The sequence below is a fragment of the Patella vulgata genome, chromosome 3, assembly GCF_932274485.2.
Source record: "Patella vulgata chromosome 3, xgPatVulg1.2, whole genome shotgun sequence".
In the NCBI taxonomy this organism is placed as follows: domain Eukaryota; kingdom Metazoa; phylum Mollusca; class Gastropoda; family Patellidae; genus Patella; species Patella vulgata.
The window spans coordinates 56,694,809-56,722,730 of NC_065881.2; the positions used below are offsets into that span (position 1 = coordinate 56,694,809).

Below are 27,922 nucleotides of genomic sequence, written 5' to 3' on the forward strand. Positions count from 1 at the left end.
TTAAATAGCGATCGTGTTTCAATCCGTTTAAATCCCCGCTTTCCGATGATCTATAGAGTTGATTTTAGGCTGTATATGTGAATAAATGTCTAAATACTAATTTATATAAAATTTGAATTCAAAATAAAGACCAGCAATAGGAAGATTTAACTCTTACATAACGCATCTTCAAGAAACTGCACGTTTTTTAAAACTTGACCCAGTCGCGGCACCAGTATTTGTCCCGGATAAGAAACACAAGTAACAGAAATAATTGCATTTAGCATCGAAATGACGAAATTAGCTGACGGGTCTATGTGTGAGAGGCACATACCTTTATTTTTTATGTCCATCGAACAGGGGTAACGCTAGTCCGTTCACTCAGAACCTGATCGTCTTCAACGTACGGAGGGTCTGGGACCGTTGTAAATATTTGACGTAAAGTCCATTGCCCATGCGTAACCGGGAGTTTGGTTTTTAATGTGGTTGATTATCCAGTATCTTCTGGTCAAGTAAAAGTTACGCCCCTTCCCGGAATAAATCCCATAATTCTTGCATTAATATAAACAAACATGAATCGTACGTGACGACGAATTAGGCTTAATTTAAAAAAAAGATAGATATGTCCCATGAAGAGAGAAATTTTACAATAAAAAAATAAGAGTGTTGAATATTGAACTGGCATGCAATCAAAAGGATTTTTTGGCATTCTTGAATTAATTTCATGGGCGTCAACATCTGGTTTTAGGACTAGTTACTTCCCTTAGTCTTTGTTTATGATACTGTAAAAGACAATTTTGACAACTCATCCAGACTAATATTCGTAGAATATTTTTCTGGATGATAGAGACTAGGGTAACGCGCCGATCGGCAATGTACTGTAATAATATTCTTGTTGTATTATGAGGCCCCCTTTGGGAAGGGGGGGGGGGGTGGAGGGAAAGGGGGGGGGGGACAGCAGCACCATTTCCTTTCATCTATTACTGTGTTGTTTATAATATATTATTAGAAAATCAGATTTGGTAGCGTAACCAAATTCAAGGGTAGACATTATACGAACATTATTAATTCCTTTGATTTGAGAGTTCTGCTTTTCCTTGAAAGAAGGTTAATCGGAAAGTAGGGTTGCAATGTACAGTCGACATTCTCCTAGTAACCAACTTTGAAACATGAAAACAAGAGTTTGCTCTCTTAGAAATTCTCTCTAAAAATAAAGTGTGAGGTATGTCATTCCAGTCATTCATAGCGGACATATCTGTACACAATGTCTTATCTAAAATGGTAATACTGTACATTATACCAAATTATATGAGGCGGTAAACTCTATTTGATTCGTCTTCTTACATTTATATTCTTTATAAACCCTACTGAAAACTATTTTTTCTTACTTTGATGAACAAAACACGTGCTGAACATAAAGTGTTATGTGAAAGCTGCCAATAATTACGAAAGGTGAGCCAGAAAGTCATCGGGTCACGTGTTCAATTATATAATCCCGGCGTTTATATCTTCATCTGATACGAGTGTCCTATTCAAGTGGCTTTTTATACGTCCACATTCATTATGTGGACGTATTATGCCGTCGACCCTGTCTATGTGTGTATGTGTCGGTGTGTGTGTGTGTGTGTCTGTGGGTCGTCTACAGGGCGCAATTCTTTATGGATTGTCTTGAAAACTGTTCATGCTTACTCCTTATACCCTAAGGATGACCCCCTGGGACAGAGCCACGCCCAATTCCGCGTGTGTCTTCGTGTCGGCTATAGGCAACAATTCTTAACAGATCCTTTTGAAACTTTGCATACCTATTCCTTGTACACTAACGATGATCCCTAATATTTTTGGTGAATGCACAATCCCCAGGAGCTGAGCCACACCCATTTTTTCTTTGTGTGTCTGTGTGTTGCCTACAGGCCACAATTTTTAATAGATCTTGGAACTTGGTATATGTGTTCCTTATAGCCTAAGGACGACAACTATTGATTCTGGTGCGTGCCCCGAGTTCCAGGGGCAGAGCCACGCACAATTTGTGTGTTTATCGTATACTGACCGCGATTCTGAATGGATAATCTTGAAACTTAGCACATGTATTCCTTATAGCCGAAGTGCGGCAACTATTGATTTTGGTGCATGTCTCGATCCCAGGGGCAGAGCCATGCCCAATTTTTTGTGTTTAGCGTCTGAAGGCCACAATTCTGGATGGATTATCTTGGAACTTGGTATACTTATTCATTATACCCCATATAATTTTACAGATTGCAATTATTAACAGATTTGGTTCCAAGTCAGTGTGATCCATCTAGGGTTGTACCTATTTATATTGGTCCATGTCCAACTCCGAGGGGCAAAACGGGGATGACGTGGCTAGGTGGGTAAGACGCTGGCTCGCTAGCCTGGAGGTCGGGTGTTCGATCCCTGCATTGGCCGAGAAAGTTGATCCAGATTTTCCGGCGTGGTTTCCCCTTGTCAGTGATGCAAGGGCAGCTGTCTAGTCGTTCGGATGGGACGAAAAACCGATGCCCCGTGTACATATTGGCGTGCACGTAAAAGATCCCTTGGCAGTTGGAATTCGATATAAGAGTAGGCCGTAGCGCCGCTGTCCTGGCAAAATTTCCCTCATAGCACACTGTATGGCGTATGCCCGTCTTCATTAGCCCAGTTTAGGAGCAGAACAGTAGGACGTTAAACCCCATTTCATTTCATTTCATTTCAGGGGCAAAGCCATGCCAATTTTTGTGTTTTTTGTCTACGGATGGAATTCTGAATGGATCATCTTGGAACTTGGCATATTTATTCCTTATACCGTAAGGTGGCAACTATTTATTTTGGTACATGTCCCGACCCCCAGAGATGTCGTACCACACTCACTTTTTTTGTTAATTTTTTGTCTGTAAATACTCTACAGGTTGCAATTATTAAAGATACATTATGGGAGATATTTATAGAGAGTTGGCCATTCTTGCTATAGCAGTTCAAAAGTAGATGACGAAAGAAGAATATATTGAAAAATTCAGTCAAATTACTTTATTCTGAACATAGTTATCATCGTTGTAATATTTGCCTAGAAATGGTAGCGAAATGTGTCTTCACCTTCGCCGAACGTTTGATTGACAGGCGTTAACTCCACCTACATATTTTGATTATCAAGTAAAGTTTTCAATGGCATACGGAAACGCTTTACAGCGGCCTCGCTAAGTACACTCTATCATTTAGCCTCGATCTAACTGACGTATTTTCATCAGGTTACCCCTTATCAGAAATCCTATTTAAATCCGAGCTGTAGCCGAGCCATCCGTGGGTCTACAGAGTTGATTTTGGTCTTGTTGTTTAAATAAAGATCTAATTTATAATTTCTATAACATCTGAAGCCTAAATTAAGACTTGCAATAATCAGATTTAGCTCTTGCATAATGCATGTTTAACAGATTTTTTTTAAATTCAGCATATCAATAGTTTCAATAACAGAGTTGTACCTATTTATATTGTTCCATATCCAACCCTCAGGGGCACAGCCACGCCCAATTTTTGTGTTTATTGTCTACAGACTGCAATTCTGAATGGATCATCTTGGAACTTTGCATATTTATTCTTTATACCGCAAAGACAGCAACTATTTATTTTGGTGCATGCCCCGAATCCCTGGGGCGTAGTCACACCCACTTTTTTGTTAATATTTAGTCTGTACATTTGGCGAAACAAACCCCAACGCCTAGCCTTCTCTGCCTCTCGTCATATTATAGTCATTGCAGCCATTTCATATTCCATGCTCTTCATTTTAAAAAGTACCTTATTAATCAAAGCAGGAATGTGGACGTATATTGCAGCGGTAGCAATGCCCTTGTTTGGGAATGTCCGCTCATCCACCACATAAACATATGCGCCAAGTGTTTGTACATTCTATGCACGAATTAAAAGCAGAGCTGTAGTGTTACAAAGTTTGACCAATGAAAATGCTCATCTTTGCATAGCCTAAGCAGTAAATGTTCATCAACGAACTCAGCCAAAGTATTCACTTAACGAACTTATACGCCAAGTGTTTGAACATTCTATACTCAATTAAAAGCAGAGCTGTAGTGTTACAAAATTTGACCAATGAAAATGCTCATCTTTGCATAGCATAAGCAATAAATGTTCATCAACAAACTCAGCCAAATCATTCACTTAACGAACAACTACACCATGGTCGGTCTCAGGAGCTTCAGTGTCCAATTTTGACAGCCAAGGACTGTTTCGGTGAAATGATTTCTTAAATATGACAATAACTGACTAGAGTAGATTACTCTAACGCTGCAACCACTCCCTTGGGCGCGGTGTCCAATTTATAGCTTTCGGTCCAGGTGTCTAAAACCTGTCCTGAATATTAGCTAGACGTGATATGTGAAATACGGTGAAACGTATATGAAACTATGAATTGTTAAAATTTTATTTCCAGAAGTAAATTTAAAGGATTTCTATTCGTGTAAGATATTTCATTAAAGTAAAAGGATTTGTTCCACAAAACACTATAATAATGTCCATATAGGCAAGTAAGTTAATTGATTAGATCTATTATTATAGTTTATATATAACATACGCTATCTGTTTATCAACTACATATCCAGGAATGTACATGCTGGGTAAACGCTTACTTTATACAACTAACATTTACCGTGACCAGACAGTTTTACGGGTTTAAGATGTTTTAAAACTTTGGAAAAAACTCTGTATATTCGCTGTTAAGAACCGGTGAAAGGAATGTGTATGGAATCACAGACTGTTCAACAGTAATTACCAGTAAAATTTTGCAAACTTTTTAAAACAAACGTACCAAATTCCACACCATGGGAATTTGCCAGCGTATGGTGCATGAACAGTGTCTGCCTCTCTAACCAGTACTCCTCGGTTATATAACAAGCCAACCATGAGGCTAATATCACCCGCCTTAATCCCAAAATAAACAGATGACACATATTAATTAATTAATTGCATATTTTTCTTTTTGTAAAGCAAGGACATCAAACTTTGCCTCAATCAGTTTGGCTTTGCCTAAGCAGAAAATGTTAAAGGAGCTAAGTCGCTAATATTTGGGACCTAAAATTGACACAAATGGGTCGCAACGCATACAATAATGTAATGTGAATGTATAAATTGATTTACATTCAATCGTTTCTGTTTTTACTGTAATTTTTAATCAGTTAGGTTCGGCGAAATACGCCAGTATTGTCAATCGAATTTTAATCTCTAGCGTCTGGTTATTCTAGTCTACGCCGATATTATTTATTGGGCTTGCTCTCCAGATAAGAATATAGCGTCACCGTTTGACATGACTTGTGGAATATGCCTTGCCTCGTTTTTCGAGTCCCTTATTACAATTAGCGCTGAAACGCATTATGGTACACGATTCGTGTACCAATTGTAAAATGTTTATTTTGTCTTAAATATTGGATATCAGAAATCCATCTTTTCCCGGTAAGATCACAACATCAATGTTGATTTAAAGCGAGAATTTCAAATTTTCTAAGAAAGTCTTTTGCTTAATAGGTTATCAAATCACTATTATACGATCACGGGCATTATTTCCCACCCTTAAAAATCTATGACACAGGAAATAACAACACAATTACCTCCCCTGTTTTGCTATTGACAACATGGGGCAGCCAATTTCCAACGTTGGAATTTGAAGTTAAAAATGATATTTTTGCCAATTTCTCAGCTGGCAATAGCGAATTATAGGATTAATAGGATTATTCTTTAACAAGGTAGGACTGTTTATGGATACCATCTATTTTAAGGCTTTATTTTAATACATTTTAAAAATATAACTTGAAAATTTGCAATTGCAACTTTAAACCGACAAATAAATCGTGTTTTCAATGTCGAAGATTTTGGATGATATTGAGTTAGAGACTAAGCTAATTTAATGATCGTACTTAGTCAAGGTGTTGATTTAATGAAACTATACACCTAGTTTCCCCAATCAAAGTTATCAACCTCCAAAGTCTGAAGGACATTGCACTAATCTAAGGATATATATAATGCATCGAATTCCGTAGTATAAATATGTATACTATATACATAATCCAGGTGACATGAAGGGTACCATTGTTTAGTGCAGACAGTCGGAACCATTCTTATATTATAATACTTGTATTCTGATTTTAAATGTTTTCCTTTGTTATGGAATATAACGGACATTAATTATTAACAAAAACTGTTTTACTACGTCTAAATATAGAAGTCGCTAAATTCTTAAAACCACTAGGGGATACCGGAAAAGTTCAATTAATTGTCAACTATTAATTTACGATTATCATAAACCACATTAAAACTAATTCAACAAATATTCCATTCCCAGAATAAACTATATCACGCCAACTTGGAGCATCAAAAGTAAGTTACGTCGTGATAATCGTGTGTAATTTTACATGGATAAATATAAATATTCCCTTGACATTTCAGTAGGTAGATTGACGTTCGGCCACATAGGTTAAATAAGTGGTAACTTGTTAGGTTTCAGAACTGGGAGAAAAGGGTAAGGGGGTAAAAATATTTGTGTCCGAAATACCGTACAATCCAGCGACACTGGAACTGTGATTATAATTATTGAAACTATGGCACTTATATCCACTTTCGTCAAATCATAATTAAAGTAGAGCTATCACGCCTACTTTTGTTTTGTACCATAAATTGTTCATATACAAAAACATGTACCCAAATTGTAAAATTTTGTAAAAATTAACGTTTAAAGACATTGTGACGATTTGAAAATCCATCGTATTATTTGAACAATTATCGTGTGTAGGTAATGAATGGTACTATGATGTATACTAGTATAAGTAGTTTACGTGTGTAGATATTACCTATATTTATTACTAATTATACAGTGGTGGTGGATGATGAAACTATGTGTTCGTCTTACATAACAACATATCCAATTTGATTTGGCACCTTTACGTGTGATATGATCATATAAGTCAACACGTTTATAATAAGTAATTACAGAGTTGATACTTTACACACCATACAGTGTCTCATCATATAACTTATTAACACCATACAGTATTATATAATATTATTTCTATACAACATTAAATCTTATAATGAACCACTCATCTCAGTTAATATTCATATTTTTGATGTTGGTCCACCTGTTACTATATTCTAACCAAATATACTTAATGGGAACAGAGACTCGGATTAAAATAAAGAGAGAGAAATGGGGTCTTTAGCAGTGGGGGGAAACCGGAGGACCCAGAGAAAACCCACGAGGTTTGACAGGCGACGGATTAAGATAGGGAGGGACGAAATTTTAAAAAGTTGATATAAGTAGCTGTCCGCGTTATCTGTCTATTGTTGAAATATGGACGCGAAAGTAGAGTGGGCGTGGGGGGGGGGGGTACTCCATTTGCTAAAATTACAATTTATAACGATTTCATTTCATAATGTATTTGTAACTAATTAACTATGTATTAATTTATATATTATCTGAATGAAGTATAATATACAACATAATGAATGCATCTTTTATATAACAATGTTTGTGTTATAATGTTCTGATCTGCTTGAGGTATAATTTATATAATTTGTTTAATGAATATACAATATTTACATACTAAAGTAACTAAGGTATGTTTGTATCCAAATGTTTTAATAACAAATTTTGTAGCATATGATATCTATAACGATGTTTTAGTTTCATACCGTAAGTGTATCTTTAGCCATGTTTATAAATGGTGTGTTTATTACAACGTATCTACATGTATGTTTTTACATATCTATAACGGTAATGATATCACAACGTATCTATAGCAAAGTTAATATCACAGCGTATCTATAACGGTGTCAATATCACAATATATCTGTATAACGGCGTTAGTATCTATATAACTGTGTCCGTACCATATTATGTATATGTCTTTAATGGTATATATGCATCGGCATGTATAATAAATTTTGTATACCACAATGTATATGTAATCATAACAATTTTTGTATATCACAATGTATATGTAATCATTTTGTATTGTTTTTATGACGATCTTTGTATGATTCATATATATAATAAGATATATAATAAATATATAGATCTACATGTATGTATGTGGGCGTATTTCTGTTTAATATTACCGATATATGTAAGAGTATTAATTTGTGATAAGTACACTTACCCCTGGTAATGTTTTCTGTTCATGTAACGACTGTTGAGCTTTAATAGCACTTTCTCTAGAACAGTAGGTTAGAAAAGCACAACCTGAAATAAATTATTACACAATAAAATCTAAACTAAGAATGTGAAAGTAGAGCATTTCTTATAACCCTGAATAACGGGAATTCTCAACTCACATTTTTTATTATTACGGTATTTCACAGCTTTATAGTTGAGATGGTAGAATCTGGCATTCATTTCCCTTTTGGTGCAACAAAGCTAACGTAAAAATTAATATGGAAATGTAAAAGCGGAAATATTACTTTCGGAAAGAAATTAAATTTTACTACAAATTTTATACCCGTTGTAGTGCCTTTTTTCTACTTGGTATCTTGGACCACAGTTTTTTTATTTTATGATCTGACGCCGACTGCCGTAGCAGTTTGACTTGGTATTCGGTTTGGCACGAGTGAAACTACATCAGTTTTCACATCAGTTTTCACATAGAACATAACTGTATCTTCAACTTGGAATTTATAAGGTATAGGCAAATTAGACACGCAAGTTTAGTAAAAGATTTACGTACCCCCTGGGTAATGCAGGAGTACTTAAAAGGGCAAATGAATGAGGCGCATTTATACAAAAACTTTGAAATCAATCAACAACTCAACTGTATTATTAGCCAAAAGCTTTGATTTATGTTATATTTCTTATCTATTTACACATTTTCCTTGTTTGCTTTTTATTATTATGTCTTTTTAGTTCTATTTAATACTGAATTGTATGTTATGCATTTTGGCAATTTTTCTTGCAATTATATCAATGCGAGGTTCGCATAAGAAATAAATAAGGTACCGAGCCACCGACAGCAAATCATTCCAGATCGAAAATGTCCTCTTTAAATCATACACAATATATGACTTTTTTGATAATAGCTATTTCCAATAATAAATAAATTATGTTCTGAATTACATCGATTTTGAAAGCTAAACGGACTTGTGACAAAACATACTCTCCGTTGCAAATTATATTATGATTTTGAGGAAAAAACGACGGTTTTATTCTACAAATTCGCTATTACAGAAACTTATATTATATAAACAATAATAACTTTGTAATTATTTTTTTTTTTTGGCAGTTTGCATGTCACCATGACGTGACGAGAGTGTTCCAAGGGCTAATGAAGGGGTAATGAAGATGAGCATACGCCGTGTAGTGTGCTAAGAGGGTTAGCGGTGCTATAGCCGAATTGAAACTGCCAAGTGTTATTTTATGTGTACGTCAATGTGTACGCTGTATCCCGGGTTATCACCCCATCCGAACGACTAGACGTTGTGTCATCCTGCATTTCTGACAAGGTGAAGCCACGCCTGAAACCCAAGGTCCTTTTCGGCCAATACAGGGATCTAACCCGCGACACCTGGTAAAAATAAAAACACATACGCTATAGTTATTTGGAAATACGTGATGAATATCAACGTTTATATTTAAAAGTGAACAGAAATACTAATAAACGCTTGTGTTATTATGAGTTATATTAGTATATTTTTAAAAAAGAAAACGGCAGTTCGTCTACGTGGTATATAACTCAACTTTAATTTAATTTTGTTTTAAACATGTATTTTCTAATCAAATTAAAATATACCGTGGCTTTAATTAGAACTAAACACTTTTTATAGCAATTAATATAATTGTGGCCAACGGGTACACACTCAGAATAATGTTGGTGAGACTAACGAGCTCCATTCCTAAACAGACGTATTGCTATAACGTTGTTTCTGTCTAGAGATCTGCGTGTCTTTTATAATAGGATATGTATAAACAAATAGACTTGTTAAATAGAAGACATCTGCTTGTATATACACCTTTTTTGTTTATAATTATGCTTGCCAATGAAACACACGTGTGTATGTGCCATTTGCTACATTTTCTCCCGTTTTTGCAAGTAGACGTTCTGGATGTTTTTGAATGAACATCTTTGCCAATTCTGACATCATTATCAAGTTCAAAACACTAACTTCACAAGTTCTAATAAAGCAACAATATCTGATAAGGGGGTTCTATAATTTTGACCCGAAGATAAGTAAAACAAAGGCGTTCCACTCGTTCCCTGAGATTACCAATCAAAGTTTGACACGCGAGAGGATGAACGTACAACCAGAAGAACCTTTAAATCTACGAACTACCCTTACCTAAACCGACCCTGCAAAGTGTTCGGTTGTCCAGAAAGCAAACAAATATTATCACTCCAGCGCCAAAGGGCACATATTTAAGAATTAGAATAACAATGACAAGCCTTTTACAACTGTGATACCCTCTCGCGTGACTTTGAGTAACCCATCAATATTATTTATTGCCTTTGGTAATACCGATATTTTTCCAGTTAACCCAAATCTGATGATTTGTTATATGTACTTCATTTGAAAGAATCAGATATCATTTACGCGATGGAATATGTATCTTTATTAACCAAACCTTGGAAAAAAAGTAAGAATGATCTAAATTCAAAAAGATTGTTCATATAAAATGTATTAAATTGGAAAATCTGCAGGAAGCTGTTGATTTGCTGTCATATTGTTGTAACATATATCGAAATTGTACCATCAAATCATCGCAGTTTAGTCGACATATTGGTTAAAGAATGAAAAATAGGTCATATTTTATTTATAAAAGTTAGCCGAGAAAAACACCGCATGACAGATTGTACCGGAACATTTCTCTACAAGATACCTTTTCCATCTTGACAGCAAAAAAAATAGATTACATTCCCTGAGCTAATAGTTGATGTTCAAGCTGAGCTTTATGTGGGGATTTATTGGTCTTAGTTTGTCATCTCATGGACGTTAAGGAATGAGAACAGAAAATGGTTCTATCTTTGTTATTTAGTTGGATCGATAATACGGACATTACACCAATCTTACATTATCTATATTTTATACATTAATATTCAAAGTTAAACAAATCATGTATATTATTACCACTAAGATTTCTTTTGAATCTATCATGGTTTTGCCAAGAGCTCATTAATACGGCCATAAAATTAAAGGAAACATCCGAATGTTTTCGAAAATCATACTTGTACGGGTTTCCATATCACGAACGAATACTGAACTAAAAGAAATATGGAGGCCGTAGGCCGAGGTATTTGTTTAACGTAGTTTTCTTGATGAGGTTTTTTGTAGCATACACAGGGTGCAGTACTTTATCTAACATAAAAGCAAATTAATATATTTTTCGGCAGTTGGGCAATACTTTGCCATTTCTGCAGTATTTATCACTTTTATCTTCCCTTTACCCCCGGTGTCGGTCGCATTCGTGTTGTTGTGAACAGGATAGTAAAATGTTTACTCCGAGTATTCATACCAGTACCAGATCCATTCAAAACTTTTCTAGCGCCCGTAGGGAGCCAACCCTCCTTGACAACCTAATTCCCCAGTGCTTCAGTTTCCTTAAAACATGCCGGTCTTATACCTTACCATCTATTCGAGGGGGATTCATTTGTGAGTTGCACTGGCTAGAAAATAAATGATAAAACGACGTATAGACAACCCCACCTTCTCCAGGACGCGGTTATCACCATAAACAAAGGTATTTACTGCTCACGTTTGAGGTTGTTTTTATGGCGAAATAATGTTAATTCATAATCAAGCCATCAGACCATCATACGAGAGAAAATGTGAGCACATTTTCTTTATAAACACCCCCCCCCCCCCGAAAAAAACTGTGATTCCAGTGTCGTCTTTGGAGAAAGTCGCTAATGTTAACGGCGGTCTTCTTCAGATTAGTAACAACATTGAAGACCTACGAGTATATCAGACGCCTTGTGTGATTAAATGATCAAATGAAAACATACAATAGTTATCCTTTGATTTTCTGTTCACCTTTTCCACCAAGTACAGGTCATATTTATAGTGAATACAACATTTTTAACATTTAAATATCTAATAAAGTATACTTGTTGAGGTATTTCACAGTTTAAAAACAACACGTTTAACCAAATGTCGAGTTTGTGAGTATTACCAAGATATAACACGCAAACAGAAATTACAGCTTAATGTCCGGATTACCAGATCGTCTAGGACAAATTTCTTATCGATCACATGATTAGAACCATACCACCAGCAACAAAATTAAAGTGACATTTTACAGAAAAAAAGCAAATAATAGAATAAAGACACCAGTTAGTCTCCCTGAAAATTTACTGGATTAGCGGATTTCCAAAAACCGATACCACATCACAGACGTTAATCTATTCTATAAACTTATCGCATATCTGTTATTGATCTTTTAGCTAAGAATTAAAAGATGTCGCAAATACTGGGATAACTTTCAAGTATCGAATAAAAGAACTTTTCGCCTTCAGGTCTTATGAAGAAAATCACCTTTTGAACAACCGGAAACGCCCGACCGGATTGAGTCGTACCCGAACTAGGTTGAATATTTAATTATTTAGTAGTTGGAAAAACAAATATAAACGACAGCATAAACTAATATTTACAATGAATAAAGATAAGGACTAAAAGTATTATCTAAATGGTAATTCAGAGACTATAGCGGAAATTGTAGGTTAGATAATATGATGGTCTTGATGTTCGTAGATCTGTTTTCCAGTCTTAAAGTCGCATAAAGGTGGCTGCTGGAAATCAGTAGAAACTAAAATGAAGTTCAAATGGTACGTAACTTGCGTTAGGTTTTTGGATGCAAAACGGCTGCAGCATCCTGATATCCTAAGTTGTTCATATTCCTGAAGCAATGGCCCGAGAAATCCCTCTCCGGCCATTGCTGGATTGACTACCGATACTTGAGCTTTTGAGGCATTGTGTCTATTCTTCCCGTTCAATCAAATCTATCCCAAGTACAGCAACATGACAGTCCTTCGTTTAATCTGGGGGTCTTCTCTAAAACTTTGAGGTATCAACAACGGCGAAAGTATTGTTCGTTTCCAAACAGTATTGTTTACTTTGTATCCGTTTTGATAGCCTCGTTTGTCACGCCATTAGTTTCGTTTTGTGCAATATACTGATATGCACTGGTTAATTGGGCGTAATAAAATCGTGGGTCATGACGTAAGGTTATGTAAACATATTTGGTCCAATCTGGAGCTCTGTTTAAAGCGTAATGATATTGTTACGCAGTTAGCTACTGGTTGTTAATCGGACTATTGACCAGTCATAATTTGGAACATAAATTTGCTTCCATTACAGCAGTGTTAAGTGGGATTATGTCTAATCAAACGAAACACTGCGAGGAGTATGAGGTTGTTAAACTTTAATATTTATGGGACCGGCGTATCTATTGGTGACCATTCCCCTTTTTTAAAATGAATTCCCCAAATCGATACATTTGCGTATGTAAGTTAGAGAATGGTGTCATGGAAGACCAATAATTGTTGGGAAATGTTATGTATAGCTCGGTCTGATTAAAATACATATCTATATATTTCGTTTCGTTTTTTATACTTTCGATCGCCTCTACTACATGAAGGTCTGGCCGTTTGTAGTGGAAGGTCGCGTCAGAGGTCATACAGGTGGTTTTTGACCTTATGACGTCAGACATTTGATTAACCAATCAGCGTTGATGTTTCTGGTGGGTTACAGACAGTTCCGTACACATCACGCCAAAAACTCGCCGTAACAGACCGTTTCATTGGCTAATCCCTCACATCATCCAGAACGCGGGGTATACAACAACTCTTCCAGATCCTAGTGTAATAAAGACAAGTAAAACGAAATTTTGAACTAAAAGAAAACAAAACGAAATAGGATCTGTGTTTTAATCAGATTGTGTATAGCTAGACATTGTTATTTTACAGACCTGTTAAAGAGAATGCTTACTACAAGAATGGTGGATTAATTTTGAATAATATCATATTAAAAATAACAATATAGACTCTTCAAGTACTTTGTGCAAGGTATTTTGCGCCAGGGTTCATAAAACTCCTTGAAAGTCAATAAACAATGGACTGTTAAAACGTTTATATCCTGACACACTACTCATTTTTGTTATTTACATATTGATTCAATGAATAAAGCTGTGGTTCTGAATCAGAACAATTTACACCACCGTACAGAAGACAACACGTAGCCCCATAAAGGTTGAATTTCAAGTAGTTATCATATTGGGTAAGGAATAAACAAAGGGCGATAAACTCAGCGATACTTGTTTGATGAACATGATCTGCATTATTGAATGATTTTATTGCTTATTCTGGCCTTATTCTGATGGAATTACATATTTATCTTCAGTGATATAGCATTATGAAATAGACATAATCACTGATCTAAACGATATGTTATTATATTATATGAAACTCGTCGTTTCGAACAGTTGATTCCTATTCGAACGTCTGTCTATTGGATTTTCATGTAATATTCCCTCTCTTTATAACCAGGATAAATCTCTTGTAAGCTCGAGTCTAATTTCTCCGATCTGTCTCCCGTTACAGAAACAGACGTGATCTCATAAATAAAATGGCGGCAATCAGCAGGACGACATTAAGGTTGAGTGTTCTGGTTATTCTTGTTTCATATGACACTGTAATGAATAATGGATGAGCTGTATAATACAACTTGTGTCTTTCTGTCCAACCTAACAATCTGTAAAAAAACGGAGAACCAAATACAAGAAATATCTCTCAATATTGTATCTACAGTCGTATATTCATTGAGTACAATTTCATCATAATTGAACATACACTTGACGATTTTGATTTGTCTTTCCTACTCACGTTCTGACCTCGACATCATCAAGAAACCAAGCTCGAAAAATGTGGGAAATAATTTGCTTGGTGATAAAATATTCAAATCAATTCAAGTTAAACTTATACCATTAAGCCTTTCGAATTTTCAGATTGAACTTGTACATACTGTATATAATAACTGTATGTCAGCGAGGCCTAAAACGACATCTAAAATAGATGTTGATAGCTAATGTCGTTAGTTGCGCAATCTAAAATAGATGTTGATAGCTAATGTCGTTAGTTGCGCAATATAAAAATAATCCGATCGAATTAAGAATGTAAATGTTTAACCCTTGTGCGTATACAAGGGATATTTCGGGACCCCATGACCATATCCTTAACGTGAGTGAGGAACTGGTTCATAATTGTCTCGCGAGAATTTTATACATTGTCAGCGACTTAATGTCGAGTATAATGCTACAAATAGAACGGAGGTGAGGCAGTAGCAATATTCATCATTTGACAAGAAACTACATACGAGTATTATATTATCAGAAACAAGTGGTCTTGTGGACTTCCTCCCCTTTCCTTTCAACATTTTGCGCTCGGTGCTAGCTTTGTATTTGGAATCGTTCTTACTGATAATATTGTGTTGGTCATTCTAGTATTCTAGATCTGAAAGCAAATCTAGGCACTCTACCAACCCCATCAAAAGACGATTCTACATGGAAATGACAATTAAGTTATTTGTAGATTTGTATGGTTTCAAAAATACCTTATAATTCATATCGTCACTGTTAATACCTCAAATATTTTTTCTTACTCTGATTATTATTCAGTCTTTATATAAAGCTGTAGTTTCATCGTATTTGAATAAAATTATGCATCCAAAAACCAATTTATATCTGGGGTCTTAGATTACTCCTTTTTGCAGAAAATGTTTTTCGTACGACGTGTCCGCACAAGGGTTAATAATGAATGACGTCCAACATAAGAGGTTGTGAAGAGGTGCCCTTACATGAGATTACTCCACGCGTTCCTTACTGGATTGATTGACATGAAAGTAGTTCCACATTTAGTTCTACACCTTTCTGAGCCAACTCAAACTCAATGTCATTGTGATATAAAATGATCACGTTGAATGTCAACAACCATCTCATTTATCAAATTATGTGATAGGAATGTTAATTTAGGTTACATCCGACAAAACGGATATAATCTGAAAACATCGGTAGTTACGAAAGATGTTTTAAAAAAACATCTAATATCCAATAATAGCGAAAAAACATCTCGTATCCAATGATAGCGAAAATTTCGAAGGTGTCATGTGTTTACAATACACTGCCATGCTAATAATACGGTTTAACTAATATATTGCCCATGTTTTGCTATTTTTTCAATAGAATTACTTCATAATGTAACTTATTTCGAAATACAGATAATATTTTAATAATTTGCTGACAATTAATAATTAACGTGGGCGTATAAGATGCTCTTATACTGTATACACATTTAAATTATATTAAATGATATCTACTAAAGACCTACAGCAAATATGTTCAGACTTAATCAACACTAAAATGTACTCAAATTAATGTAATTTAAGTAGGAAACCAAAATTAAAATATGAACGGTAGATAATCTCCCGGCTTGGATTTAATCGGATTAAAAAGAGTCCCATTAAAAGAGTTTTGCGAGGATAACAGGCGGCGCTAGCTTTGGACTTGCATCTTGTTCATATCTTTGTAGATACTTAACGGGATTGAACCATTTTTGGACTGACTCCAATACCTGGAGATTCCACTTTCTTCGATCTCTCGAATGATGTTAAGTTACTTTAAAGGGTTATAATCTGAGATCACATAATTTACACTCAATAATGTTTATTATGACTTCTGCCACCTTGTTACACTCTTCAAATCCAATAATGACACCTCGGAATGGGTTTAATGCGTGCGGTCGGTATCTTTTCCGGTTTATACGTTTCGTATACATTTATGGTCGTTGAAAATTACTGATTATATTGCGAATTACCTATGTAGCTGTTGTGGATTGTCATATAGCCTATATATGAAATGGTTGAGGTTTTTTTTGTGCCATCAATATGGAATGCAAAGAAAATCAATGTTTTAAATAAATGATTTCTTTTACGATGGAGTGCGCAAGCTATTGCTGGGTCAAAAGATAAGAATACAGACGTCTTCCTGAGATCACGTGGTTATACCAGGAATAATTATGAATGATGGGATGACAACATATGGAATATTTAAAGTAATTCTCAAAAGGCCTATAAAATGAATAATAAATATAAATCCGTTTTGATGCAAAAAAAATGCACACTAAAAAGTAGATCATTTTAGATGAACAGATTGCATTAAATTTAGAGTGTTTTAAAAAGATATATTAATGAAATAAACATTGTATGGTGTTGTACGATTTAATAGGGCCCAAGTGTAAAAATAAAAACCTCGTACTATATAAAATTCTAATAAAATTAATCAAAGTTTTGTGTGATTGATCAGATTCTTGTTCTGACGGAAGTTTCGGGAAGCTACATAGAATGTGTTGAAATTATTAGGTCATAAACAGTGACCCGACGATATAACAATGCTTCAAAAATTACAGCACACATTAAAATGTAACGTTTTTATGACTTAAGAAGCCGGGCCTCTTTGATTTATTTGGTAACATGTAAATAACTCGTAAAGAAAATCACACTTAAAATATGGTTTCGTAAACGCTTTAATGCCACACCAAGGTCAAAGCCGTCGTGTGGTATTAATTGTATGAAGCAGAGTTGCACAATCTATAATTATGCATTGCATACCACAATACACGCATGTTTTTATTTGGTTTGATAAAGAATGAAACCTAATCGTATGGTTATTATTGTTCAAAGCACGTCTCTATGGTCCGTTTATGGAAATCCAGGCCAGCTTACTGATCAATTGCCTTCATGTTTAGACAAATTGTAAATCTTGCTGGCTTCATCTGGTTTACAGAGATAATGGTAAACTATCAGGGGACACTATAAAGACGGGTTACTAATGGAATACTTTTATATCGCTTTATACACATATTATATCCAGAAAATAAAGACGACTTTTTATACTTCTTTGTTAAGGGGTGTATAATACATCCTTTCGTCTAGACATGATGTACGTCTTGAAGATTATTTCAAAAAAATAATTATTGTTGGTCTCACAGATTTATGAATTTAAACTGGCTGTTAAACTTTCAGAATGGAATCTTTTGATACCAATTGTACAGCTTTCCTTCCTGTAACTGTCACTGGGAATTCCTAAGGTGATGCCAGTGATTTGTTTCTGATGGTTCAGATGGGGAGGAAAATAGAGATCTTGGAAACGTTATTGTTCTCACATACGACACCGTGTTTAATGTTACACGAAAACTCAATTAATCTATTGCTACATCTTGCAGAATTTTATCCCCAAGAAGTACAAATGGCAGGAGTGAAATATGTTGAATGTGTTTATTATGACTGTAAAACCAGATAAATTGAAAGAAATACATTTGCAACGTATCGTATAAAATTTGTCTGTGTTTTCAAAAACGTCCCAGCAACACCGTCCTTAGTGATACATCAACGTATTGTATAAAATTTGTCTGTGTTTTCAATAACGTCCCAGCAACATCGTCCTTACATGATACATCAAACCCAGAATGAGACATTATTGAACACCAATAGGCTATATCGAACGCGGCTGACAAGTAACTTCAAATGAAATGGAATGGAGTTTTACGTCCCACTATTCTGAACTGACCGACTACTGGGCCATGCATTGTGCTGAGTCGAAAATCGTGCCCGTCAACGAGCAATATAACCGCGGTTTTACGTCCCACCCGAACAACTAGAGACTGAACCGAAACCGTGATCGAACCCAAGACTTCTTGGTTAGTGAGCCAGTACCTGATTCGCCGGACAACTGTGGCTCCCGACACGAAGCATCGAACTGAGGACATCGGATACTGGGTTTTCTATGAAACATAAGCATTATCATCCGTATCTCATGCTTGTCACCCATCGCTTATTTATTATATGGTAATGCTAGGAAGATGAATTTTGCCCGAACAGTGGTATAGGCGTACGGGACCGATAGATGTTGGGGGGGGGGGGGCAGACCTGAAATGCCGTTTACAGACTACGGCGTCGGTCGCCATTGGCCGCCGCGGGTGCGTTTTTCTGCTATTCTATGGTTTTGCAACCAAAATCCCACTCTCTGCCAACCTGAATTCCAATCATCCAATCCAAATAACAATCAATGCCAGAAAAATGTCGCACAAAACAGTGTGGCTCCTGACAAAATGTATTAATTCATAGTCAATTCACAAATTCGATGTATTCAATAAACAAAAAGGTACAGTTAGTGTTTTATTAGACTATTTTGCCAACTAGGTCGTATCATAATTTTTTCCCACTTTATCCGTTTGCCCGAAAAGTCAGATTGCCAAAAAGTGAGGGGGCTGCTGCTCCCCGTCCCTCTGGTTCGTACGTCTATGGACAGTGGTGTTTCCGCCTTCTCTTCTTCGAATTCCAAACCTGAATGGTTTCTCTACGTGCACACAAATTGGTAACCCACCCAAGCGTTCGTTCCCTCGTTTCTAGAGTTTTACGTCCACTTCCACCTAAGGTGATATCGTAGACAAACCCAAGCGTGTAGGAAACACCTTTTTGTAACGGTCGTGAAAAAAATTGAATGTTCATTGCCCACATCGGGATCGTCGAGTGCCCTGACCGTGCAGTCCTTTAAAAACAATAACGCGATTTAAAAAAAAAAAAGAGTTGAAATCAATCTAATTGAGTTGAAATAAAATTATGACGTACAAATGTTTCAACTTATTCACTAACTTACATTTGTTGTCGTATGCATACAACACCCAACTTAAAAATAAAATAAATAAGGTTTCCCATGAAAAATAATTATGATGATAATAATAATAAAAAAAAGTATTTGTAACAAGATTAATGTGAAAGACCAAATGGGACAATATTCATGATTCTTGTTTCTACATTCTAGTTTGAACATTTTAGACACGAACGCAACTTTCTAAACTAATGATTCTTGTTTCTACATTCTTATGTCAACATTCCATGCACAAAATCAAAATTTTAAACATAAAATTGACTTTATGTTTCATTTTCGGCGTTTTATCGGCAACTTTTATATATCAATAAATATTAAAATTAAAAAATAATTTCTTAATTTTACACGACAAAGAAATCAATTCATTGGTTTCTGAAAGTTTCTAAAAAAATAAATCTGGAATTTGAACTCTTATGAAAATATTTTCTACGTTTCAAAAAGTCTTGAAGTTAAAATCTTGAAATGAAAATGTCCAGAAAAATATAATGAATTATCAACATTATTACACCAGAGGGCGTTAGCGTATGTGTACAACTTTGATACAGACTATAGATTAGAAATCAATGTAAACTTTTCCACGAGTGGAAGCAAGCCCCTGTTGTGTTTACAGTAATTAGTTGCATGAAACAGAAATTAAGCTCGAGATATAATAACAATACAAATAACTTCTATAATTTTAACAGCTAGAAAAATTAGGACAAAGGCCTTTCTTACAAATTCGCTGTTCTTTGTTTATTATCGTCCATTTTTGTACACATACGCTAACGCCCTCTGGTGTAATAATGTTGATAATTCATTATATTTTTCTGGACATTTTCATTTCAAGATTTTAACTTCAAGACTTTTTGAAACGTAGAAAATATTTTCATAAGAGTTCAAATTCCAGATTTTTTTTAGATGCTTTCAGAAACCAATGAATTGATTTCTTTGTCGTGTAAAATTTAGAAATTATTTTTTAATTTTAATATTTAAAGTAGCTAAGTCTCTAACTCATTATCATCCAAAATCTTCAACCTTGAAAACACGATTTATTTGTCAAATTAAATCAACATTCATGTTGTGATCTTACCGGAAAAAGATGGGCTTCTGATATCCAATATTTAAGACAAAATAAACATTTTACCATTGGTACACGAATCGTGTACCATATATGCGCTTCAGCCCCAGTTGTATCAAGAGACTCGAGGGACGAGGCTAGACACATTGCACCAAATCAAACGGCGTATATAGACTGGAATAACCAGACGCTAGAAATTTGCACTCGCTTGAGACTGCTGGTTTATTTCGCCGAACATAACTGATTTGAAATTGGAGTAAAAACGGAAACCATTGAATGTAAATCAGTTTATATACATTCATATTACAGTATTATATGCGTTGCGACCCACTTTTGTCAATTTCTAGGTCCCAAATGTTAGCGATTTAGCTCCTTTAATGATATATAAAAGTTACCGATAAAAAGCCGAAAATGAAACATAAAGTCAATTTTTTGTTTAAGATGTTGATTTTGTTCATGAAATGTTGACATAAGAATGTAGAAACAAGAATCATTAGTTTAGAATGTTGCGTTCATGTCTAAAATATTCAAACTGGAATGTAGAAACAAGAATCATGAATATTGTCCCATTTGGTCTTCCATAGATTAAATATTCCCAATCAACATAACTTGCATTTCCACAATGTTTAAGATGCACACTTTGATTTTGTTTACACGCGATGATATTGGTTTACAGACACAGATATTGTTTAAGAAATAAAAAAAATGTTTAATTATTAAGTTCAATTAAAATTGTTACGTAATATCAACCTAAAAGAGAAGTATATTATTACTATGTTCTTCACAAACAATCAATATGTAAACATTGTGTGTTGCCACCATAGTAAATAATTAAATATGTCCACAAACACATGATCAAATTATTAACCAATACCACATGCGTATAGAAATAGATTTATGTTAATGATCCACGTGTTTTTAAAAGGATGTCAATACTACAACGTGTATACAGATAACTCTACGGCAGTGTGGTACCTTTCACTCAGTTATATTAATAAAATAATAGACTATTGAACCGTGTATTACTGCATTCTTCTCATAAAGACAACACCATCGCTCATCAATCTTTTATTACAAAACAGTTCTATTGGCTTCCTGTTTAAGCATACGTTTAGCATTAACCTCTGGTCGCTAATCACGTTGCGTGCATGGAGTAATATCAGAAGTCCCCAGGGGTTAATTGACAATTAAGTGGCATTATCAGCCACGTGCTGTCAACATTTATCTTAAAAGCGATTTAAAATACTTTAAATGTTTATTTAAATGACAGAATGACAATATGCTGTTTTGGGAGAAAGATATAGAGAGATGAGTGGTCCAGAGATAAGAGAAGGATGAATGACAATGATGATAATGATTATTATCTTGTTTACATTTAGGATTCGTGAATAACACTCTTGTTTAATGTCTCACGCGACTCGCATCTACCTACCTTTATGCATTCCTGTGAATCGATCTTTAAGAACTGTCAACTCATATATTTGTCCAAATTCTTCGAATACGGGTCTCAGGTCTTTTTCTTCGAGGTTCCGAGGAATTTGACCAACGAATAACTTGATGGCATCATTTTCTTTCATTGGGATGTGGTTCATTTGGAGCATATTCGGTCCACCGTTTACCATTAATAGGTCTGATATAACTCCGTTCTGAACAGTGGTCGCCATCTTGGAATCGTCTCTCATAGAAAATGAATTTTGCGCTTCTGCATCTGATTTACATAGGTAATAACATCCCAGCATTCCAGAGTCTAGTAATCAATTTCTCTAGAGCCTGGCGCACGAGACATGACATATCGATAACCAATTAGCATCCTACCGCGCAGCCGCGTGCTTTAGAGATAATGAGAGCATCACTTGCGGTATTATTACACGGTTAATAGGAAGCTCGTAGATTTTAAAAGCACACAACTCACATTATACTATACGTCGACAGGTCTAATAGCAAGAACAGAGCTCTAATCCCTTAATCACCGGGAGATGGCAATCTTTGATGCGGAATTGTTTACCAGATGAGGACAACATTAACATCTTTATTTTCGCCGAACCGTTAACCAATATAAAGATAGATTATCGTACGTTCATCTCTATCGAGTGTCATATTACTAACTGTTAGTTTGTTGAAATGACGGATTGTTGTATTATACTTATTAAACGAACCGATGAAATAATCATAGACTGTGCTGTTATTAGCCGTGTTCTACTGATCTACTCATTCCTTGTGTCCAGTTCATAAAGAGGACATGATGCGATCGAATATTTGACATATTTACGGGATTTTTTTCCCAGCTTCGAAAGGTCTGGTCTGAAAGTGAAAGTTTTTGTTTTATTACGTATTGATCCCCCCCCCCCCCCTAAAAAGAATAACCCCCCAAAACACACTTTTTATGAATATGACATAAAATATATGAGCCAGAAATTAAGAACTGTTAAATAGGACAATAAATAAATATTTTAAAAATTTAACAGAACTTATCATGGTTTCTATTAATCGCTTTGGTCAATAGCGGTTGTGACGCCATGCAGGATGTCACAGACGTTCATCATTTTCAAAAAACTCTGGCGTATAAAAGTGTTATCTCTACTTAAATATGCTACTTCCAAAAGCGCGTGATTTTTACATCGGTTTTGCCCCACTGCGTCTTTATTTATTCACCAAATCATGGGAAAATTGTTTGCAGCAGTGGGACTTTTGTCACACTATTTACTATACAAAGAAATGCTCTAACTCAATATCATCCAAAGTCTTCGGCATTGAAAATACGAATTAGTTGTCAATTTAAATCAACATTGGTGTTGTGATCTTACCGGGAAAAGATGGGCTTCTGATATCCAATATTTAAGAAAAAATAAACATTTTACCATTGGTACACGAATCGTGTACAATAGTGCGTTTCGGCGCCATTTGTAGCAAGGACTCGAAGAACGAGGCTAGACATATTGGTGTTGTGATCTTACCGGGAAAAAATGGGCTTCTGATATCCAATATTTAAGAAAAAATAAACATTTTACCATTGGTACACGAATCGTGTACAATAATGCGTTTCGGCGCCATTTGTAGCAAGGACTAGAAGAACGAGGCTAGACATATTTCACAAGTCATGGCCACAGATCACTAAATATTTCCCCATTGACTTTAATGTTAATTCTCGTATCTTAGACCGGCTGTAACGTTTTTCCAATTTTTCGTTGGGTAGAACGCTTTCTGTCACAGATGGAGCAACATGTGGCAAACTCTTGCCCAAAAGCATGTATGAGGTTCACCATGAAAAACTTGAGATATACAAGCTGGAAGTAGAGACATGTAAACATGCAATTTTCGGCCCCACATTTCAACCTAACCAACCTCTTAACTCTTAACTCTTGTATCCTTCCGCCTCAAAATCATGAATATTCACCAAAACCTGGCAGAAAATGTATTTTCAAACCCTTTTTCTTTGATTCTACACCAAAAAGTCGATAAATATCGCCATGCAAAAGGGGGAAAAGGGAAAGGGAGAGAAAGACTAAAAATAACTTTCGGCCTACATTCGTGGGTGACGGCGTAGAAATATTTGGTGATCTGTGTCCTATATAGGGGTGAAACTTCAGGTATCTCCAAAAGGTCCTTTTTATATGCTTCCCATATGTTCTAGCAACAAACCGGTGAAAAAAAAAATCAAAATCAATAAATAACTGCAAAAATGATGGCCCTTTAAGTATACATGCTGCTTTATGTACAACGGTGCATCTCAGGTCCATGGGCCTTTTGTGCTAAAATTTAAAAATTTTAGTTACAAACAAATAACACAAAAAACACTCATAATCTGGAATTTTTTTCAAAAATAAATTTTTTTACAGCCATGTCATGAAAAATGTACAAAATTTACATGTAGCATCTTTCAAAAAACCAATAACTTTCCACATTTTTAGATAGCCAGACTAGCAAGGAATATGTTTTTAGAAACCCTTGACAATATGCAAACAGAAAAATCACAAATCAGTTGCATTAGATTGTGATCCCACTGCGGCCACAATTGATTTTTTTTAAAAAAATACGTTCGAATATAGCAACGTTACACCATAATGTTAGTTGAGTTCGAATTTCGAGAAAATCGGACCGGAACTGCCGGATAACATGGCCGCTCCTTCCACAGAAATAGTGTAAAAATATATAATACCAAGTTTGTGGACCCTCTAGAAGTCACAATTTTTATCTTATTTTGATGAACTTTGAAATTTATGTTAATTACCCAAAGATCTTGGTTCCTTTGGATATTCGCGCATACCAGACTGCAACGGTGAAAAAATAACAGACCTTCCTTTATTACCAACTTGCCGTAGAGGTTTGGGGGGTTTCGCCACCGGAGCTGTGAATTTTCGAGACCAAGTTTTTCATGACCAGATTTTTGCGTAGATTCCAAATCTGTGTGGTGATCCGGCAATACTATAAACCGGAAAACAACCGGAAAACACCGGAAAACAACCGAAAAACACCATTTTATACTGAATACCGGAAAACACCGGAAAAACACTAAATACCGGAAAACACCCCAAATACCGGAAAACACCCTAAATAGGTAACCCGGAGCCTGGTCCTCTGTGTGCGGTTTTGGACCAAGTGAGCGCCGATGAAGGAAGGTCAAGGTCATTACGATGTTCGTTTTACAAATAGCCCCCCTCCCCCCCCCCCCCCCAAAAAAAAAAAAATTCTGATTATTTTTCTCCAAAATTGGTTTTACAAAAGAACATTCCGTAGAAAATAATTTTACAGAGAAAAATACTGGAAAAAAAATTTGAATTTTTTTTTGAGAGAAATTTGGAAGAAGAAATTGTTAAAAAAAATCTGAAAAGAAATTTTTCTTTGACCGTGGGCGATCGCTCGCTTGTATGTTAATGAACTTATTTCATCAGCGCTCACCTGGTCCAAAACCACACACAAGGACCAAACTCCGGGTTACTAAATAGGGGAAAAGTAGCCTCATCGGCTAGAGTCCTCTATTTCACAAACAAAAACAACAATTGCTTCCTTGAAAATGTATCGATCAACCCTTTTCACAGACGTCCAGCTTACCACTTCCCGTCAATGCAGTAAGATAGAATAAGTAGTTTTCTCATGGACAATTGGGCGAAAGTTGGGGTTTTCTCAAGGAAAACTGGTCAACAAGTTGGGGGAAAAAGCTCGAAAAGTAACCCAGAAAAAAATCCTGTATGCGGCCCTCGGAATAATATGATGGAATATGTTGAATGTTATTATGGTTCAAGTGATTATATTTGACCCTGGAATGAAAGTAAGCTCAGAAACAAGTAGATTTTTAGCCCTTCCAACGAGATGGATAGCTCTTGGAAAGGATAGACACTTTTCAGATTATAGCCTGTCCGAGAATTGCGTGGCATCCATTTCGTTTGGTGATTAGGACACAAAGCGGTTAAACCTGGAACTTCAACTCGAACTATATATTCAGAGATTTATTATTAACTCGCTTTTGATGATACTTGCTGTTTTATGATGCGATTTTTTGTTACCTAGGGAGGAGTTGGCCTAGTCGTGCCTTCCTGATGCTAGCGTTACTGGTAAGAATCAGGAGAAAGGCGCAACCGGCATATAATGGGGCCCTCCGAGGGCAGTGTTTAATCTACTGAAATACTGAAACACTGAAATCTACTGTAAACTAAAATTAAAATACAAAATAAAATATGGTCAATGATGGAGGTAGACTGATTGCGTCTTTTAAAACATTCAAAACATGAACATCGTAATGACCTTGACCTTCCTTCATCGGCGCTCACTTGGTCCAAAACCGCACACAGAGAACCAGGCTCCGGGTTACCTATTTAGGGTGTTTTCCGGTATTTAGTGTTTTTCCAGTGTTTTCCGGTATTCAGTATAAAATGGTGTTATCCGTTTGTTTTCCGGTGTTTTCCAGTGTTTTCCGGTATATAGTATGGCCCGTGGTGATCAGGCTTTTGAGGGGACGTTTTCGAGATATAAGTGATCAAATGTCTACAATTGGGGGAAAATGTTGACATAAATGATTATTATGTTATATATTAATAAACATAAATTTCTAGGACTGTCCATCTCTTAAAGAAGTGTATATGATGCCCATGGACAACTGTTTTGATTTGTGGGGAGGTAGGGTGGGGGTGGCAGGTGTGCGTGTATGGAAGGGTGGGGTGGGGGAATTGGCGGGAAATGAGTTCAAATTGATTTAAATGATGATTTTCTTAGAGCTTGGCAAAAACATTACTTTTTAATTCCGCTGCACATCTCTAAATATGTGTGTAAGATTCCAATGTATGCGGCGGGGGGGGGGGGGCAAAATGTAATTTTGGGGAAAGAAACCACTTGGTTTAAAATAGGCCCGAAGCGCCTTAGTGGCTGGCTGTGTTTTGTTGAGCTCTGTGTTTTATGTGTTTTTTATGTGGATTAACTGATGTGTTAACTATGATCTTTTGCTTGGAACTTTTTTTTAAGGCATTCCCGACGGGAATATCTAAAAACTTTCTAAAAAATTTTGTTACTTTTGGAACTATATGCATTTAAAATATTGATAATATTCTATGGATTTATGCAGTGAGGTATGTTTGCCACTAATTGACTTAATCCCAACAGTGATTTCACACCTGTACAAACTATCTTCAGTGATCCATTACTAAACCTACAGTGGTTTAGGAAGAGAGGTGTTAGAGCAGGTAAACAATGGGACAGAAAAATTAAGACAGTCAAATTATCTTATACTAGGGAAGATCACCAGCACAACATTACAGGTGTTAATGTGAATAACTTGATTACAATCAAAACAGTGCAAACCAGTGACAACAAATACTCTCAGTCAAACCTAAAAGAGAGAACAAAAGATCTGAATTTCTGCCATCTAAACTGTCGATCAGTAAGGAACAAATCGCATCAGCTGTACAGTTATATTCTGGATCAAGAACTAGACATTCTTTGTGTGACTGAAACCTGGTTAAAATCAACAGATTCAGTCGTGCTAAACAATCTTGTTCCTAACAATTACACCATAGTACAGGAAAATCGCGAGAACAGAACAGGTGGAGGTGTTGCCATCATATTTAAGCAATCAATAGGAGTTAAGCAAGTCAAATCGTCAAAGTTTAGGACTTTTGAACACATCTGTGTGTCTGTATCGTGCAAAAATACAACAATACTAATTGTATGTCTTTACAGACCCCCTTCTTCCGGGCAAACTGATTTCTTAA

The 27,922-nt window shown here is 35.6% G+C and overlaps 1 protein-coding gene across 5 annotated transcripts in view; it reads right to left on the reverse strand.

The window, feature by feature from the left end:
• The window catches only part of LOC126814624 (CUGBP Elav-like family member 3-B), a 137,964-nt gene extending 115,447 nt beyond the window's left edge, over window positions 1-22,517 (reverse strand). For 2 of the 5 annotated variants that reach the window (XM_056099428.1, XM_056099427.1), the window contains exons 1-2: window positions 22,156-22,515; window positions 8,124-8,206 (exon numbers count right to left, since the gene is read on the reverse strand). In XM_056099428.1, the coding sequence (XP_055955403.1) occupies window positions 8,124-8,206; window positions 22,156-22,462 (390 nt within the window). In that variant the 5' untranslated portion in view covers window positions 22,463-22,515. Of the gene's footprint in view, window positions 1-8,123; window positions 8,207-22,155 lie in introns of all 5 variants that reach the window. The other 3 variants (XR_008787455.1, XM_056099429.1, XM_050539900.2) reach the window with 3 other exon arrangements.
• Between the last annotated feature and the right edge of the window lie 5,405 nt (window positions 22,518-27,922).